The 18,230-nt window shown below is 59.2% G+C and overlaps 7 protein-coding genes across 7 annotated transcripts; 2 read left to right on the top strand and 5 right to left on the bottom strand.

The window, feature by feature from the left end:
- Positions 1-1,139: 1,139 nt before the first annotated feature.
- VDAG_06547 (SNF2 family ATP-dependent chromatin-remodeling factor snf21) lies at positions 1,140-5,597 on the bottom strand (the record flags this gene model as incomplete). The annotated part of the gene is made up of 3 exons (XM_009658925.1): positions 1,140-1,373; positions 1,447-5,397; positions 5,502-5,597. 3 exons carry the CDS (start codon positions 5,595-5,597, stop codon positions 1,140-1,142), a joined length of 4,281 nt encoding a protein of 1,426 aa, XP_009657220.1.
- Positions 5,598-6,684: 1,087 nt separating this feature from the next.
- VDAG_06546 (WD repeat-containing protein) lies at positions 6,685-8,401 on the bottom strand (the record flags this gene model as incomplete). Its single annotated transcript, XM_009658924.1, has 2 exons — positions 6,685-7,668; positions 7,733-8,401. The coding sequence occupies 2 exons, from the start codon at positions 8,399-8,401 to the stop codon at positions 6,685-6,687; spliced, it is 1,653 nt and encodes a 550-aa protein (XP_009657219.1).
- A 1,177-nt stretch (positions 8,402-9,578) lies between these two features.
- VDAG_06545 (uncharacterized protein) lies at positions 9,579-10,610 on the bottom strand (the record flags this gene model as incomplete). Its single annotated transcript, XM_009658923.1, has 1 exon — positions 9,579-10,610. The coding sequence occupies one exon, from the start codon at positions 10,608-10,610 to the stop codon at positions 9,579-9,581; it is 1,032 nt and encodes a 343-aa protein (XP_009657218.1).
- An 879-nt stretch (positions 10,611-11,489) lies between these two features.
- On the top strand, positions 11,490-12,592 carry VDAG_06544 (SWR1-complex protein; the record flags this gene model as incomplete). Its single annotated transcript, XM_009658922.1, has 2 exons — positions 11,490-11,830; positions 11,923-12,592. The coding sequence occupies 2 exons, from the start codon at positions 11,490-11,492 to the stop codon at positions 12,590-12,592; spliced, it is 1,011 nt and encodes a 336-aa protein (XP_009657217.1).
- A 139-nt stretch (positions 12,593-12,731) lies between these two features.
- On the bottom strand, positions 12,732-13,505 carry VDAG_06543 (uncharacterized protein; the record flags this gene model as incomplete). The annotated part of the gene is made up of 2 exons (XM_009658921.1): positions 12,732-13,411; positions 13,472-13,505. The coding sequence occupies 2 exons, from the start codon at positions 13,503-13,505 to the stop codon at positions 12,732-12,734; spliced, it is 714 nt and encodes a 237-aa protein (XP_009657216.1).
- A 363-nt stretch (positions 13,506-13,868) lies between these two features.
- VDAG_06542 (short chain dehydrogenase family protein) lies at positions 13,869-14,999 on the top strand (the record flags this gene model as incomplete). The annotated part of the gene is made up of 3 exons (XM_009658920.1): positions 13,869-13,892; positions 13,999-14,158; positions 14,233-14,999. The coding sequence occupies 3 exons, from the start codon at positions 13,869-13,871 to the stop codon at positions 14,997-14,999; spliced, it is 951 nt and encodes a 316-aa protein (XP_009657215.1).
- A 366-nt stretch (positions 15,000-15,365) lies between these two features.
- Positions 15,366-17,971, bottom strand: VDAG_06541 (tRNA-dihydrouridine synthase; the record flags this gene model as incomplete). Its single annotated transcript, XM_009658919.1, has 4 exons — positions 15,366-16,988; positions 17,046-17,271; positions 17,479-17,619; positions 17,730-17,971. The coding sequence occupies 4 exons, from the start codon at positions 17,969-17,971 to the stop codon at positions 15,366-15,368; spliced, it is 2,232 nt and encodes a 743-aa protein (XP_009657214.1).
- Between the last annotated feature and the right edge of the window lie 259 nt (positions 17,972-18,230).

Here is an 18,230-nt window from a genome sequence, read left to right as displayed (position 1 = left end):
GGGCGGTTTCAGCAAGGACGATGTTGCTGCTGTAAGCCTGGCGAGGACGTAGAAAGGGGGGGGGCGTATTATCGCGTAGTGCACAATTCCATTGTCCGGGAACGCGCCGGCACGGTAGATGCAAATCTGCTGGGGAAGACGCTGATGAAGATGAAGCTGCTGACGCTGACGATACTGAAAAAGTTTGGTGAGCGAGAGAGGGTGTGTGTGTGAGAGAGAGAGCAAGGGTAAGGTACCTAAGGTACCCTAGGTAGGTAGGTAAGTAAGGCTCAGCGACTGCAGCCCGACGTTGACAGGTCTCCTCTCGCCCACTCGACCCCCAGTTGGGAAACAGGGAAAGAGATTGCCGTGGTGGTGCTCTTCCTTCTGCGCTGAGTGCGGGCCCCTGTCCCTGTTTCCTGCCCCCTGTTTACCGCCCGTCCGGCCACCTGCCCCCAAGGTAAGGTAAAATAAGGCCCAGCCTCCTGCTTTTCCCTCCTCTGCTGACGACACCTTCCTCGCCTTGCCTCGTCCTGCCTGCCCCTTGCTGCTGTTGTCTTCGAGCAGTGGCCAAGAGCGACTGGCCAGTTGTCAGGAGCAAATGGCTAGTGATCATGAGCCAGTGACATGAGCATTGACGTGGCATACATCGCACCACAGCCTAGCAGCACCCGCTCCCCCATCACGGACCACCGTCGAGTACACATACATGTAGGCCATCTTCACATGGCACAACAGCATAGCACCCACACCCAACCACGACCCCCCATCCATTGATCGAGTTACGTCTCTGGCATTGTTGCATGTACACATCTATTACAATACACTACACCTTGCCTGCCACCACTCTAATGCTAGACGCCACAGCGTGGCACAGCACACAAAGCTGGACATGCTGCATCGCCTTCGCCTTCTCGTCTCTGCCCACCCCCGCCGCGCGTCTCGTCTTCCCTCTTCATCAGCATCCTGGTATTTGTTGTGTTGGAAGAATGCTGGCCCGCATCCGAATCCCCCTAATTGATCCCCCTTTGATCCTTCCAGTGTCCGCCAGAGTGTCAGAACCAAGAAAACAAAACTAGAAAAGAAAAAGAAAAACACCAGGAACGCCATCTCTCTGCCTTTTGCATACACTCCGTCCCCCCTGCTCGTCTGCTCGCCCCTTACTCCGCGTCGCTACCGCCTCCGTTCGCTGAAGCCGGGGCCGATTCCTTGGCCGCCGCCGCCGACGAAGAAGATATGAGCTTGATCCTGGTCGGTCCGCTTGCTGATGTCTGTGGCGTCGCTGCGCCTGTGCTCGGTGCCACGGATTGCTCTTTGCTCCCCGTATCCGCTTCGAGCTCCTTGAGGCCGGGGTGCTTCTCGAGCTCCTTTGCCATTTCGTCGTGGAAGAAGTTCTGAGAATGTTGTCAGTATATAGGTGGCAGGGTCAAGAAAAGAGAGAGGGGGTTTGGCAGTGAATAAACTCACCTGTAGTGTCTGCGCGTCCTGGTACAGCAGCGACGCTTCTTCGTTGTACGTTTGACAGTTGGAGAACATGAGGTCGACGTCCGTCTTGAGATCGCCGAGGCTGTTGTACTTCTCCTTCTTGATCTTGGTTTCAATCTGCTTCATCGAAATGGGCTGCGTAATCAAGATGTAGTAATCCGGGAAGTCACGCTTCGGTGGCAGCACCAGGAAAGGCCCAATAATGATGCGCTTGCCGGGATCCGACTCGTCGTCTTCAGGCGGCACAGGCTCGGGATCGTCCACCTCAAGCGTCATGAGGCCGTCGAACAGCGACCGGAGACTCTTGTTGAGCTGGCCGCGTTGCTGTGCCAGCACAGAGTTGGCACCTGATGAGACCGCCTTGCCGCGGCCTGTCGGACCGCGTCTCTTCTTGGCCGGCGGCTCATCGTCGCCGTCGTCGGCCTTGCGCTTCTCAACTGCCTTGACCACAGGCTTGCGCCCGCGCTTCTTGGGTGTCTCAATCTCCTCGCTGCTGGCACGGCTGGCCGTTGGCGAGTCGTCGACCTGCACACCAGCCTCTCGCTTGAGGCGGTTGGCCTCACGTCGCTCTTTACGGCCTTGCTTGCGTGCTGCGGCAGCTTCGGGACTGTCGTCGTCGTCATCGACAGCCATCAGCCACTGCTCCTCGGTCAGGCCATCGTCATACTTGACCTTGGTACGCTCACGCGCACCACGGCCAAGCACCGTCTCCTCCTCCTCTTGCACCGGGTTGCCGTCGCCGAGATAGATATCGGGCAGTTCCTCGTCGGTGAGCAGACGGGGCTTGCCCTTCTTGTGAGGTCCGTCGACGTAGATGTTCGTCACATCCTTTCTGCGTTCCTCGTCCATCTTCTGGAAGACGGCCACCTCATCGTCATTTCGAGCCAGCATCATGTTCAGCTCATCATCATCCATTTCCTCCTGGTCGCCCGAATCCGCCAAGTCGGCCGACTCCAGAAGGGTTCGCAGCATTGCATCACGGTCTGTTTCGGTCGATTTATTATCGAAACGACCGGCCTGAATGACCTTGCCGTCCATGTCGAGCTTGAAGCGCGCCCTCTCCAGGATCTTTTCTTCAACCGAGTTGGAGCTGATAAGACGCAAGATACGGACCTCGTTCTTCTGACCGATACGATGCGCACGATCTTGAGCCTGCAGATCCTGATGCGGGTTCCAATCCGAGTCGTAAATGATGACAGTGTCGGCCGTCTGCAGGTTGAGACCGAGACCACCGGCACGCGTCGACAGCAGGAACATGAAGTATGGCGAGTCGGGTGCGTTGAAGTCCTTCAGGAGGTCCGATCGCTCGTCTGACTTGGTCGTACCGTCCAGACGCATGTACTGGAAGTTCCGGTAACGCAGATAGTCCTCCATGATGTCCATGATGGCCGTCATCTGGAAGAACATGAGCACGCGATGCCCCGTCGCCTTGTACTTGGGCAGGATACGATCAAGAAGCTCGAACTTGCCAGCCGTACGCCAGAGCTTGTCGTCGCTGATGTTCAGGGGGTTCATGACGTTTTCGACCTCGCCAAAGACAAACGGATGGTTGCAGAGCTTGCGCAGCTGCATGATCATGTTGCTGAGACCGCGAGCGCCAGTCTTGCCGCCCTGGCCGTCCGACACGACAATCTTGTTGTGCGTGACCATCTGCTTGTACAGCTTGGTCTGCAGGGCCGAGAACTTGCACTTGATGACCTTCTCCGTCTTGTCCGGAAGGTCCTTCTCGACATCCTTCTTCAGACGACGCAGCAGGAACGGCCTAAGCACCTTGTGAAGACGTCTAATGACCAGAATCTGTTCTTCTTCTGTGAGGTCCATCTTGTCCTGGCCGCCCGTGTTGGCGAATGGTGTGTTGAACCACTCGTCGAAGGTTTTGACCGACTTGAAAATGTTGGGCAGGACAAAGTTGAGCATGGCCCAGAGTTCTGTTAGGTTGTTCTGAAGCGGTGTACCCGTGAGAATGAGACGGAAGCGGGTGTGGTAGTACTGCTGAATGGTCGCCGTGAGCTTGGAGTTTTGATTCTTCATGCGATGGCCCTCGTCGATAATCATGTGGAACCACTTGATCTTGCTGAGAATCGGCCTGTCCTTGATGATGTACTCGTACGTTGTCAGGAGCACCTGGAATCGGCCTTGGCGAATCTTGTCCTGTTGCTGCTTTCGCGCGTTCGGTGGACCCTTGTACACGATCTTGGTGACAGAAGGGGCCCACTTTTCAAATTCAAGTGTCCAATTCGTAAGAGTACTCAGGGGTACAATGACGAGGTAAGGACCGTCTTGCAGCTTCCGCTCGATGAGGTAGGTAACAAGACTGATGGTCTGAATGGTTTTTCCGAGACCCATCTCGTCAGCAAGGATACCATTCAGGTTGTTGTTGTATAGCGACAACATCCATTGAAGACCCTTGAGCTGGTACTCCTTGAGCTTACCACCAACGAGGATGGAAGCCTGCTCAGTAACGTCTTCCTTGACGCGATGGGCGACGGCGTAATAGTCAATTTTCTTGGCCTTCTCCTCTTCGTCCGAGTCGGCTTCGCTGTCATCCTCCATGGGCATCTCCTCTTCCTCTTCTTCGTCGTAGCCGGCAGCTGCCTTGCGCTGCTGTGACTTGACGGATGCGGCGAGCTGCCTGAGGAAACCGTCGGTCTGTCGGAGAAGGTGGGTGATACGGGTATCCTTGGCTTGGTCGAGCAGCTTCAAGTAAGCCTCCTCGTCGTTGGCTTTCAAGGCCTGCAAACGCTGCTTGGCTGTGCGCTCGATGCGCTTCTGCTCCTCCTTTTCAATGTTGGTGTGCTGGGTGTTCATGAGCCTGGCGAGCCTGTTCGACTTGTTGCGTTGGCCGTTGGTCGTCTGCATCATCTCGTTCCTACGTTGGCTGACAGCCTGGAGGAAGTCGACATGGCGCTTCTTCTCACGGCTCTCGCGGGCGTCGCGCTGCTGCTTCTCGAGCTTCTCGGTAATGCGTGCCTCGCGTACCGTCATCTTCTTCATGCGACGGTAGTTGCTGCGGTTTGTCGTCATGGCGAGGTTGTCGTACGCCATCATACTCTTCCCGATCCTGTCTCGCAAGAGACATTGCTTCTTGTAGAGACCTAAAGATTTCATCTCAATGATGGCCTTGATCCTGGCGCTGTCGTCGGGCTGGGTGAGTTCCCCAGAGTTGACGTTCCAGTGGGCGAAATTGGCAGGCAGCTTCCTCAGCTCGTGGTACCTGTCGCGAATCCGGTTATTAATGCTCATCTCCCTGTCACGCCTGAGCTGGTCGACATCAACGCCAGTAGGCAGGATGGCCGGGAGGAGGATGCGGTTCTCGCCCTTCATGTGGTTGAAGTAGCTGATAGGCTTCGGGACTGGGCCTTCAGGCTCGAATGGCGAAAGGACCGTCTTGAAGGTCGGTTCCTTCATGGGCTTCTTTCCCGCCGCGCCATCGGCGCCCTTAGCATCAGCTGCGTCAAGCGCCTGCGAAGTCGCGGCTACTGCCTCTGCAGCGATGACTCTCCTGCGCTCGCGTTGCGCAAAGATGGCTTGCTGCATCGGTTCGGGCACGCCCTGGTTCTTTCCAAGCAACTTAAAGACTGAGATTTGCTGGCGCAGCAGAGCCAACTGCTGTGTTGTAAAGTGACTCGGGGCAACTTGTGTAGAGGGCGAGCTCGCTGTCGCGTTTGTCGGGCCCTTGGGCGCGCCGATGCCGGCAGACAGGCCCTGTTGTGTCGGCTGGGGTGTTGGTTGTTGCAGATTTTGTGGCTGGGCGCCATTGACAGCGCCGTTGGCGGCCTTTGCTTGTGCTTGGGCCTGTTGTTGTTGCGCGAGCCATGCTTGTTGCTTCTGTCGCATTTGGGCCTGCTGCTGGAAGTTGTAGAGGAACTGCTGCGCTTTGATATAGTCGGGGTCGTTGGCAGGCACGCCGCGCTCCTTCATGGCCTTGAGCTTCTGCAGTGGAGAGTCAGTATCGGGACAGGACGGGGCAGTTTCGATTGTCGACGCGGCGGCGACGACGACGACGACGAGTGGAGCTGGGCTGGACTATTGCTTACCATGAACACCTCCTGCGCCTGCTGCTGTGTTGGCCCGGTGGGCATGCCCCCGGCGCCCGGGTGCTGGACGGCGGGAGGGACCTGTACTGAAGCCATCTTGGTTGCTGTGCCCTCAAAAGTCTTGGTGACCAAAGAGAAATCCCTAATCTACTTGGCTATCTCGGGTGCATCTCCAAGCGGGTTGGGTCTGGATGGACGGTGTCGTGGGGCACGCGCGATGTCCGGGATGGACCACGTCGCGTAAAAATTACAGATGATGCCCTGATCGCGCGAAACGTGAGCCTGTGTGATGGGGAGGCTAGAGCGCGTTCGTTCAGGACAAGGTGACGCGAATGTTATCGAATTGATGCAAAAGCACAAGCGACAGTGGGTGGTTAGGATCGAATGAGATGCCGCGTCGTCGTTGGAATTAATGCCAATCGACTCGGTGGATGGGGCCGAGGCGCGGTGTGTCGTGGACGTGGTCGCGAGGCGTGGGGAAGGGATTGGTTGGGGGGTTGTGGTGGTAGGGGCCTCGCGAGGCAGGCGTGGGCGTGGGAAAAATGTGCGAGGATGGCACCGAGTCGCGTCGAGGGAATGGGAGTCGCGAAGTGCGGTGGGAAATCGCGTGGGAAAGGTTGCCGGACACTTTTGGCGATGGGTGTCGATGGCGTCGGGGGTGGACTGGCGATTTTTCGATGCGCGCGGTCGCCGGTTGATGATGGGACACTCAGGCTGACACTGGACCTGGACCTGGCTGGAGAGGTGAAGACCACAAGACAAGATTGGAGTGGGATGGTTGGTGCGGTGCTGCAAAAAGCGGCCCGACCGTAAATTTGATCACGCTACGGGCGTTACCTAAGCAGCTACCTTCCAGGGTGCACTGGATCCACTCGCTGCGGGTGTTCTGACCAACCACGATGCGGGAACCTATCCGCAACCAGTCGACCATCATTCCTCCCTCTCCAAGGGCAGTCCAGTTGTCGGTTGCCGCATCCGCCAGCCTGCGTGGCCCCCAATCCCCCCCTTATTCCAGGGCGAGTTTGGGGGACGCGTGGACGCAGGGCCCGGTAAGGCGCAGCATCTACAGTAAGGTACCTCCTACATGAGGTATCTAGACGCTACTGCCAGCCATACACAAGGTAGGTACATGCCTGATCTTTGCTTTCCGATTGCGCAAATACCGAATTCCGGGTCGGGCCAATTACCTCCTTGCCCTCTTCTTGTCTGGCCCCTCCTCTTCATCGTCGCTCAACTCGGCATACTGCGTGACCGGCTGCGTATCTTTCCAAGCACCCGTAAACTGAGGATCCTTCTGCGCGGCTTCGGCATATTTCAGCAACGCCTCTCTGGGATCCTCATGCAGCATGCGAGCCAGTGGGATGTTCTCCGCAATGTGCTTCGAATCGGGTTGGTTCTTCATGAACGGCGTTTGCTGTTGGGCCTCCGGCCGCATGACCTCTTTGCCTCGTCCAGCCTTTCTGCTGTTGTTCATGGCGCCTGGTGTCACGATCGAGTCGCCCGAGATACCCGCCGACATGTCCATTGTCAGCGCCGAGTTGTCGTCAATGTGGCGCTTCTTCGGGGCGCGCGACATGACGTCGACTGCACCGCGCGTGGACCTCGTCGGGTCAAACAAGACATGCGTCTCACCGTTGGCCGATCCCGTAATGATTTGGTTGATCTTTGGGTGCCAATCCACCGTGATCAGCGGCGATCCCGGCGTGATCGGAGTGACGAGCTCCGGTCGCAGGTTCCCCGGGTTTAAGATGTGCAGGTCTCCTGTCGCTGAGCCCGTCAGGATGCTCGTTGAGTTGGGTGCATACTTGATGTTCGTCATGTTGAACTGGTCCGACGTCGACTGGTGATCGACCGTCACCAGCGGCGTCTTGAGCTTCCGGGTGTCCCACAGCTTGATGGTGTCGTCGCCTCCTCGCGTGACGACCATCCGTCCGTCTGACGATATGTCAATACCGCCAGTCCAGGTATTCGGCCTGTGCGCCTCGTGTACCTCGGCTGCTGGCCTCGAGAATGGGCCGTTGCCGCTGTACATGACCAGCGTCCCGTCGTACGCTGCTGCGACCAGCACATTGCCGTTCCCTTGTGCCGGCGCACCCCATGCGACAGCCGTCATGCGCGTACGACCCGCTGATCCCTGCGCCTTGGATTTGAAGACGATGACCTCCTTCTGTGATCGCTTGTTGTTGATGTCCCAGATGCGTAGTGTGCTGTCGGTTCCTGCCGTCACGCACAGATTCCTCTCTGTCGGATGCCAGGTACCCCGTCGTGACTTCGGAGATGTGGCCCTTGGTGTTGTTCATGTCCCGCAGATACATGTCTCCCTTGACAAACTCGGTCAGGATATCTCCCTCGCGGCTGATAATCTTCGCCTGAGGATGCGCCGAAATGCAGAGGAAGGCGTTCCCTGCCAAACTGTTGAACTCAATGTGGTGAATCGGGTGCGACTCGTCGCTGGCAGCAGCATTCTTGGCGGCCCATGGGTCGACAGTCTTGAAGGCGCGCAGCGTCGTCGGCGTCATGGCCGCAAAGTCGTGTAAATTGATTGTTCCGTCAATCGAGGCCGTGGCCAGGCGACCGCCGGTGGGATCGAGTGTGAAGCTCGTGACAGCCCGTTCGTGCGTCTTCAGCACCAGCTCGTGGGAGACTGGGTATTCGTCGTCATCGTCGCTGTCGTCGTCGCTATCGCTGTTGCTGTCGCTGTCGCTGTCACTTGCTGAGCCGGACTTCTTTTTTGGCCTATCGGGTGGCGGACCTGCTGCTTTTCGCCTGCTCCTCTCTAGCTGCTCCTGTATGTTGGCTTCTTTTGTCTTGGTACCGAATGACGTAGGAAGAAATGTTCGCATAGGGTCATCCGCGGCGAGCTCAGGCTCTTCGACTAAATAATCGTCACTGTCGCTCATTGTGGCGATTTGCGGCGGGGGAGGAAGAGCTGAAAGGCGGACAAACAGTGAGAGGGGGGAGAGAAGGTGTCGCACCGCGTCTGAAGAGGGGGGGAGCGTTTACAGAGGGCAAGACTGGGCGTCGGCGTCGGGCTGCCCGAGGAGAACTCCTCTTAAGTTCCAGTGATGTCAGCCAGCACGGACCATGTCGAGATGTCCATGATCACGAACAGTCATCAAGCTGCCTCTTTGGTTTGGGATTAAGAGGACGAGACGAGAGAACCTTGCTGGAATTCCATGCAGTCTACATATGAGACTAGGAGTCTCGGTTTCCTAACCTATCCGGCTTTATCTGTACCCAACGCGATATATGATCTTGGCCCACCGGAGTGGAGGATGACCACTGACAATGGAACATAATAAAGACCAACCTGATTGCATGACTTGTGCAAGGTACCTTAGGGATCAGCATGGAGGTCGGTGTGATTACGAGATACGTTTTCTTCGCGAGAATCTGATTACACGCTCGTCGTTTTGAAGACCGGAAGTCTCTTGCACTGTCTGCCTTTCCGGGGATATGATGTGAGTAAAGGCCCAACCACCTCTACCTCTCCTGAAGGACCCTGTAGATCACACACGCAAAGGCTCTATCCCTATGGTTCTGCAATTGGCTGCATTGGTCCTTTTTGTGAGAAAAATGTCATTCAGCATGACTCCTTTCGTCCCTGCATTTTGTGAGCATGAAGGACCTTCTGGGTGAACTGGAGCGCGGATTGAACCTGTGTTCTTACAAAAGCCACCCTGCTGTCATGACGGCTCTACAACAAGTATCTGTTTCTAGGGCTCCAATTGTTCGACTTGGCATGCTTGTGTCTCATGTCTGCATCGATAAGCGAGCCCCCCCTCCCTCCCTCACGTTAGCCATATGGCTTGGTGTATTCTCGTTAGGTGGATTTGGCGTCACGGATCTGTTTGTTGCTCTCTATTCAACATGAAGTGACGTATCTCACTTCACCAGACCCTTCAATAAGAGAACGCAACGTTTCAGGCATATACCAGCAGCTTTGTCGGGCGGCACATTATACATCAGGTACGAAAACCTAGTAACCGCGTACGCCAACATGTTTTGTTCAAAGTATACAAGATACGAAAAAAAGGAGTGGCTAGACCGAGATACACATCATGGACATGTTGCTCATCACGCCGCAGGAACGGCAACCTCAGGCCCCGGCCGCTCAGCCCCGGCGCCGAGCCTCCTCAGCGCCTCCTCCTTCATCCTCTGCTGCACCTTGAGGCGATTCGGCACACGAAGCTCCCTCGGCGCCGCGATGCGCCAGCCGGGAAGGGCCTCCGCCCCCAGGGCCCGCAGCGTCACCTGCTCGACGAGGCTGTAGGCGGCGTCGCGGCGGTCGAAGCGCTGCGGCTCGCGCAGCAAGACGGGCGGGTTCGTGATGACGCGCAGGCGGCGCAGGGGGTTCCGCGACGCCGAGTGCAGCATGAGCGGGTGCAGCAGGAAGACGTCGCCGACGGCGCCTTGGGCCTCGACGAAGGCGCCATCGTCGCAGCCGCGCGCCACGTCGGCGAAGAAGCCGAGGCCCGTTTCCTGCGAGAAGCCGGCGGCGCCGCGGGGCACCATGTGCGGCGAGACGCCCTCGGGGTGGTCGTGCAGGTGGCGGGCGACCTTGGGTATGGCGTCGGGGCAGATGACGGTGCCGCCGCCGCCGGGGGCAATGTCCGAGTAGAGGGGGATCACGAGGAGGCCCTGCTCTGGGGAGTCGAGGTAGTGGACGAAGAAGTCGCCGTCGACGTGCCAGTTGTCGAGGTCCTGGGGACGGACGTGCTTGTCCTCGAACTCGGGGCTGCCCAGGTTGACGATGAGAGAGTCGCGCCACTGGCGGCTCTCGGGGACGACTCGGTCCTCGCCGCCGCAGAGCTCGGTGATGGCGGACCAGGCTTTCGGGGCGAAGACGTGGGCATCGAAACTGCGATGGGCGGGCATGTGGGTGCGTGCTCGCCAGGATGACTTGTCGTCTGGGTCCATGCCGAGGCGGGACCAGAGGTCTTTATTGACCCAGTCGGCCTGCTCCTGAGTAAAGCATTCTGTCAAACGAAGCCAACCATGGGCGCGAAAGTGTTCCTTCTGGGCGTCCGTGAGAGGTGCAGCCTTTGTGCGGGTGTCCGATGAGGTCGGGGGATCGACGGAGGGTACCTTTTCGTCAGGCACGACCATTGTGCCCGAGCAATCGGTAGGTTGGAGGAGAGAATGGGACGAGTCTTCGCTCTTGATCGAATTTTCTCGCACGGGGCAATAATAACTTCTCTGCAGTGTCGTGGCTCAAGGAAGTTGAAGTATGCTGTTTCCAACATTCACAGCCCCCAAGTGGTGAGTATATACCAGGCCCACGTTGCGGGGAAGTCATGACATGTCATTGTCGAGAAGGCGGGATGTTGCTATTAACCGCCGCCCGATTGGATTCTGACGACCAGTAACGCGGTTGTTGGGTCACCTAGGCTGCCGACGTTCCGACCATCACAGGAAGCTCCATTGATAGGGCCAGCTTTGGTGTCAGGACCGCCCATCAGCTCTTGAGATTTCTATGACTAGAAAGGCGAAATCGCTGCTTCAGAGGAGCTTCATGTCCTTAGTTTGCCGGTTAAATGAGAGCCACCCCCCCCTCTCAAGTTAGTGCGAGGTGTGCCAGATAGGTAGTGGGTGGGATCTGGCATGCAGTGATTTGTTTCGGGGAGAAGTGGCATACGGTACGTACGGTGCATGAGGTGTAGATGGGCGTGGACTTCAGCGAACAGTATCAATTGGCGAGATGAAATAAGCACGTTACAATCCATACAACCCAGTAAGAGATTTTGGTACCGAGTTTCTGCAGGACAGACAAGTGTGGTCGTTCCGACTGATTTTGTAGGTACCTTTAGGTAGGTACCTTACCTAGAGCGCCTGTGCTGCCTTCACCGACCACACCGAACGCCTCGGTGTACATCTCTCATCGTGCTCGCGGTTCCTGGCGCTCCTCGCTCTCCTCGCTCTCCTCGCTCTCCTCGCTCCATCCTGCCCCCAACACTCCACCCTTGCCGACTGCTGCCACAACCCACCATGCCGCCCGACCCGCGCCCAATCGACGAGGACGACGACTACGAGTCCTCCCAGGACTCCGACTTTGCCCCCGAAGACGAGGCGGCCCTGGCCCACGACGACTCGGGCGGTTCAGACGCAGACGATGCCGACGCAGCCACCAGGCGCAAGCGGCCCGCCGCCGCGGGCGACGAGGCCGAGGACGCGGGGTTCGAGAACTCGGGCGACGAGGCGATTGTGAAGAAGGGCAACAAGAAGAAGAAGCGCAGGAAGGAGCAGAACGGCACCGCGGCGGACAGTGACGGCGACGAAGAGGGCGGCGAGGGCGGCCTCGTCAAGACGAGGAGCATGCGCGCGCAAGAGTGCGTCCCCCCCGCGAAGAGCGAAGATGCGTCCCCCCCAGCGAAGATGCGTGAGAAGAAGAAGAAGAAGGAACGAGCTAACGACAGCACAGGAAGGGAGAGAGGAAAGCCGCCGCCATCGCCGGCCCCGTCACCGTCGACGTCGACGCCCTCTGGGCGCAGATGCTCTCCGGCACGCCAGCGCCAGCGGCCCCCCGCGTCGAGGCGGCCGATGCCATGGACGTCGACGCCCCGAGCGCGGCACGCGCGGCCCCCGAAGCCGAGACGGACGACCCGTCGTCCTCCATGATCCGCATCAAGCGCACCTACAACTTTGCCGGCAAGGTGCACACGGAGGAGAAGCTCGTGCCGCGCGACTCGGCCGAGGCGAAGCTCCACCTCGCCGCCCAGGGCGACGTGCTGGCGCCGACGTCGGCGTCCGACGAGCGGGACGCGCCTCGCGTTCTGCGCAGGGCGTTCCGGTCGGCGTTTGAGCCCGTCGTCGACGTGCTGGCGCCGACGCGCGGGGATCTCAACCTCGGCGTGACGGTGCGGATCCGCGCGCGCGACGAGCGAGACGCGCAGGAGGCGAAGAAGCTCAACACGGTGGAGAAGAGCCGCATGGACTGGGCCGGCTACGTCGACAAGGAGGGGCTCAAGGACGAGCTCGAGCTGGCGGGGCGGTCGAAGGACTCGTATGCCGGGCGGCAGGACTTTTTGGCCCGGAGCGAGGCGCTGCGGGAGGAAGAGGCATACCGGGCACGCATGGCGGGACGGGTGTGATCGGGTGGCATGCTTTTTCTTTTTTTTTTCTTTTTTTTTGCGCTACTCGCTGTCGGGACTACGAGATGATCATGAACAAAAAGATACCCCCCCTCCCCCCATTTTTATCCTGCATACACCAACAAACGCCTTGCCCTGCTCACAACTTGGCGGCCTTTTCCCCCGGCGGCAACAGAGAGATATCCTGGAAGGGCAGGCCGAGAAACTTGTAGATGAAGTGGAAGCGGTCACTGCCGAAGAAAGGCTCCTCCTTGCCCTGGGGGTTCGTGACCCAGAACCACGGCGCACCAAAAGCGCCCTGGTCGATCGCCTTTTGCGTTTGCGCCTTGAGGGTGTTCTTGGCCTCCTGTGTCTTGGCGCCGCTGATGATACGCTCCACGTCGTCGGCGGAGAAGAGCTTGCCGCCACGGGGGCCCGGCACGTCAGCCAGCACTTCGGCGAGGACGGCCTCTTTCGCGACCTTTTTGTTCGGAGCCGTCCAGAAAGCCTCAAAGAGGTACCTAAAGGTGGCCAGGAAGGCAGCCTCCCCGTATGTTGATTTGATGACATACAAGGCACGCAGGGGCACGACAGTCATCGAGTCGGCCATGAGGTCCTCGGGGGGTGAGATGTTGTTGAGGCCGACACGGACCGCAGAGCGGTGGCTGTCAAAGTTGCCATATGTCGCTTTGGCGGGGAGGGTCCAGGGGGGCTTGTTGCCGGATCCAACATTGATGGCGCCGAGGAGGACGGGGTGAAGGTCAACCTGAACACCGTGAGCGGCGAGGCGGTCCTTGTTCTTCAGGAGCTCCTCGATGGTGAAGTAGCTGTAGAGCGACGCTGGGTTTCCAATCTGTCAGTCGTGTTGCATGTAAGTTGCTCGACAGTTGATGAGCGTACCAATGTCGAGATAGGCATCGATTCTGCCGCCCATTTCGGCTGTCGGCACTTGAGCTGCCTTGGGTCGTCTTGGGTGGTGATTGGGCTGTTGGGCGTAGGTACGAAAGGTATGGCGTGATGATGTGCTGACAAGACGGTGGAGGGGGGCTTCTTGCTCCTGCTGTGTTAATAAGGAAACTCGGTTCCCAAGGTCTCGGTCCCAAGGTCTCGGTCCCAAAGGCTTCTCTGTCTTCAACAGCGCAAGCCGATCAAGGGTGATGATTGCTGGTGATGAGCCGCAATTGGTGTGAGGTGACGGTGGGGTGCGCACGCAAGTGCCTCGGCTTCGATCGCCTCTCCCCATGCCCATGACCTCCACTCCATCCGAGTTCAGTAATCATTACCCCGGATTCTCACCATGTCCAGTTCCGTGCCGACGGGCGTAGGATTGCGTGATGGTTAGCTTTGAGTACAAGAATGCACATAGTCTTCTTACTTCATATGGATTGCCATATTTTATGTGTTTGATTGCGCTTACATTACATCAGCAGGAACCTCTCTTGCCTTCCTCCCCTCATCTGGCTCCTACGCTGATCCTCAGAATCGAAACCCTCACCATGACCTCAAAGCCCGTCGCCATTGTCGTCGGCGCCTCCCGCGGCATCGGCAGACAAATCGCCATTGATCTCGCCAAAGACGGGTACGCAGGTGAGACTCCCTGAACCCGACTCCTTTCGTCTCCTGGCCTATGGTACCGGCTTCTAACAATCGACAACCCCCAGTCGTCGTGGCCGCCAAGACGACGAGCGACGCCTCGACAGCCTCCCCCTTCCCCCCCAACCCCAACTCGCCAGCGTCGACCATCAACACGGTCGAGCGCGAGATACGGCAAGCCGGCCACGAAGCCACAGCCATCGCCGTCGACGTCCGCGACCCGGCCAGCATCCAGCGCCTCGTTGACCGCGCCCTCGAAACCTACGGCGCCCTCTCGCTGCTCGTCTACAACTCGGGCGCCGCCTGGTGGGCCCCCGTCGCCTCGTCGCCCTTCAAGCGCTTCCGCCTGCTGCAGCAGGTCAACCCCGAGGGCCTCTACGCCTCGGTCCAGTCGGCCCTGCCCCACCTCACCCGCACCGCCGGCCGCATCGTCGTCGTGAGCCCGCCCATCTACAGCCGCTTCTTCCGCGGCAAGACGGCCTACGCCATGGGCAAGGTCGGCATGAGCGTGCTGACCAAGGGGCTCGCCATGGATTTCGTGCGCGAGGGGCGGGGCATGGCCATTACGAGCCTCTGGCCCGCCGTTGTGAGTTCTACCCGGATAATGTCCTTTTTTTCCTTTTTCTTTCCTTTTTTTCCCTTTTTTTTCCCTTTCCCCCCCCTTTTTTCCTTTTTTTCTTCTTTGGTCGGGGGGACCCTACTGACGGGTGGAACAGGGCATCGAGTCGGCGGCCACGGAAAAGTTTACCGCGGCGGATCCCGAGGAGGCCAAGGACCTGCGCAAGGCGACCATCTTCTCGGACGCCGTGCTCGCCATTCTCAAGGCCCCCGCTGAAAAGGTCAACGGGGAGCTGCTGCTGGACGAGGACTTTCTGAGGGACTATGCGGGCGTGACGGACTTTGCCAAGTACAACCTCGTCGAGGGGGCGACGCCGAGGCGGATCATGCCGGCGGAGCTGCCAGACATCAGGGTCAAGGAGCAGGATGACGAGGGCAAGCGGTATGACAGCACGAAATCCAAGCTCTAGCTTTGGGACATGATCAGGAGTTACCGGAGCAGCAAGACCAGCTGAACTGGGGAAAAAACAATAATTCACAATTGGTTGAAAATACCACAATTGGATAACAATGCCACAATTGGTTGACAATGCTTCAGTTGGTTCTAGATTTTTTTCTTGTTTCCTCTCGATCAGCGGCAAGCCTATCCTGCCAACAGCTTGTCGTCTGTAGCCAACACCTTGTCCTCCAGCCTCTTGTCCTCCATCCTCTTGTCCTCCAGCCCCTTGCCCTCCAGCCCCTTGCCCTCCAGCCCCTTGCCCTCCACAGGCTGTCCCTCCGGTGTCAGCGTTCGGCTCTTGCTCGCCGCCTCCTCTTCCTCCGCCAGCTTCTGCAGGTCCTTCTTGCTTGGCCTGATGGCGCCCTTGGCCAGTGCCTCCTTCGGCAGCGGCCTGACGATCGGCTGCACGACCCACCACGGCCGCTTGCACCGCTTGACCGTGGCCACGGAGCTCTCGCCGTCGAGCGTCTCGTCCTGTGCGCTCTCAGCCGCAGTCGTAGTCGTCGTCGTAGTCGTCGTCATAGCAGCAGCAGCAGCAGCAGCAGCAGCAGCAGCCGTGACACCGTTCTCCTCGTCAAACATCTTGCCGTCCGTCCGCTCGTATTCCAGCAGACCCTCGGCAACCTTCCTCTCGACAGCCGCCAGGATGGCCTCGTACGCCTCGAGGTCCCCCGACCGGGCCTTGGCGAGCATGTCCCTGACGTCCGTGTGGCGCGACACAAAGTGCCGCAGCAGGTGGAACATGTGCGGCTGCATGCCGCCGTAGTTGGGGCTCGTCACCTTGTCCTTCTTCTTGCCGCCGCCGTCGCGCTTGACCTTTTTCCGCGCCGGCTGCTCGGCGTCGTCGTCCTCCGGCTGGTCGAGCCATGCCGCATCGTCGCCCGGCAGGAACAGCGGCCGCCTCCGCGGCGGCGCCGCGCCGGCGACGTACGTGTGCAGGATGTCGAGGTAGCGGCGCATGACCTCGTCGACGCGCCAGCCGCCCTTGCCGTCGCGGCCGCGCCAGTACGCCCGGCCGGCGTCGGCGTCGGCCGGCGGCGCCGCGAACAGGCCCGGGTCGCTGAGGTTGCCCTCGGCGCTCATGACGGCGTCGGCGCCCGTGGCCTCGAGGCACCTGGCGAGGTCGCCGTGCTCGAGAATGTTGCCGTTGGCGAAGAGCACCGTCTCGGGCGGCAGCTGGTCGCGCAGCCAGCGGATCGTGCTCCAGTCGGCGAGGCCCGTCAGGTGGCCCTTTTGCTCGCGGCGGCGGCCGTGCACCGTCAGGATGGAGGCGCCGGCGCGGAGGACGTTGAGGGCGTAGGCGAGCGTCGCCTCGCGCGTGTCGAGGATGCGGATCTTGGCCGTGACGGGGATGCTCAGGTGGCGGTGCAGCGTGTTGACGAGCCGGAAGACGAGGTCCTGGTCCTCCTGGAGGAACGCGCCGTAGTGGCCCTTGCGCGCGATGCCCTGGGGGCAGCCAAAGTTGATGTCGACGGCGTCGCAGTAGGGAGCGGCGCGCTGGGCGGCACCGAGGAGGGCTTCGGGGTCGTTGGCGCAGAACTGGACGAAGAGAGGACGGTCGATCGTCGGGTTGCCGTCGAGCCAGGGCGTGGGCGTGGGCGTCGTCGCTTCGGAAGCCGCAGAGACACCGGGTCTGACAGGCTGAAAGTTTTGTTCTCGATAGGATTCCGTCTCTTTGAAGAGGCGTGCGTGGAACATGGGAGTGTAGGCCAAGATACTCGATTGCTCAGAGGGCGGCAGGAAAGATCGAGTTAGCATGCGCCAGGCCTGTGGCCGACAAGTCAGCAGAAGCCAAGACGTTGGCTGAGAGGGCAGAAGACGTACAAACTCGGACTGGGCCACCATGGGCGCAACCACATATTTCGGGCTGCCGATGCTCTCGTAAAAGGCTCGCCCTCGCAGGACCGCCTTACCCGGACCCGGCTCTACCGCGTTGGGGTGCGCGGCGGCCGCCGCAACTGCCGCCGGTGCGCCATTCGCATCAGTCGCCATGGGCGTTGTGGGCGCAGACAGCGAAGCAAAGGATCGGACCAGCCGCGCGCTCGAAGGGCTTGACAGCCACCAGAGTCTCGCCACGGTGAGGAATTGTCGATATGATGGTGAATAGTCGAAATGTCGGGCTTCGGGATGAGAGAATCAAGTCCGTCTTTAGAAATGGGGTAGAACCGAGATGTCGTGCCGGCCAGCTGCTTCACGCAAAGGCAAAGTTCGACTGTTTCGGAGAGCAGAGGGAAAAAAAGAAGGATGGCACCTTCACACAGGCTGCCCTGCGTCAATCATGAAACCCCCTAGTCCCCGATCGCGGGGAGACGAGGCTGAGGAATCGGGCGCTTGCCGCCAGTAGCCGCGCAGCAGCGAGGGGTGATCGGCATGTGGGGGTTCATTGGGGGTTATCACCCTAAAGCAGCCTTGTGCTGCAGCTCATCGTGCACAAAAAAGCAAAGAAAGCAATGTACCGGTACCTCCAGGGCCGAGAAAGCGCATGCTGTCTGATCTGATCCAACCTACCCTAGGTACGTAACCAGCCACAGTTCTCTTCGTATCCAGAGACCGTGGACCGGCACGCATGCATCGCTGTCTTGCGCTAGTACCATGTACCAACGGCATGGCAGCAGACCACACCAGAGAGGCCTCGAGATCCGATGCCTCCCCACCACCATCTCCTTTGCTTGGAACACGGGAACGCGCTCATCGGCTGCACACACAGTCAGCCAGCCATCCCATCGCCAACCCGGCCAACTTGACGACATGGTTCGTCCACATCTGCATCATGCAATCGTCCAGCAGCACATCCGTCTCACTCGCACACCACCTCTGGCTCGCTTGGCTTGCCTACCTAGGTACCTGGCTACATAGCAGGTGCCTTCAGGTAAGGTGCTCACTACGTACATGTACTGCCTGTACCTTAGTAGTTTCACCGTACTACCACTCACTTCACCGCATCATGGCAAGGTTCGATGAAATGAATACAGCTTTGCTGATGAGAGAACCACACGCTCTTCTGTTTTC

This window comes from Verticillium dahliae, genomic scaffold, assembly GCF_000150675.1.
Source record: "Verticillium dahliae VdLs.17 supercont1.12 genomic scaffold, whole genome shotgun sequence".
Classification (NCBI taxonomy): Eukaryota; Fungi; Ascomycota; class Sordariomycetes; order Glomerellales; family Plectosphaerellaceae; genus Verticillium; species Verticillium dahliae.
This window is presented reverse-complemented; position numbering and strand designations above follow the sequence as displayed.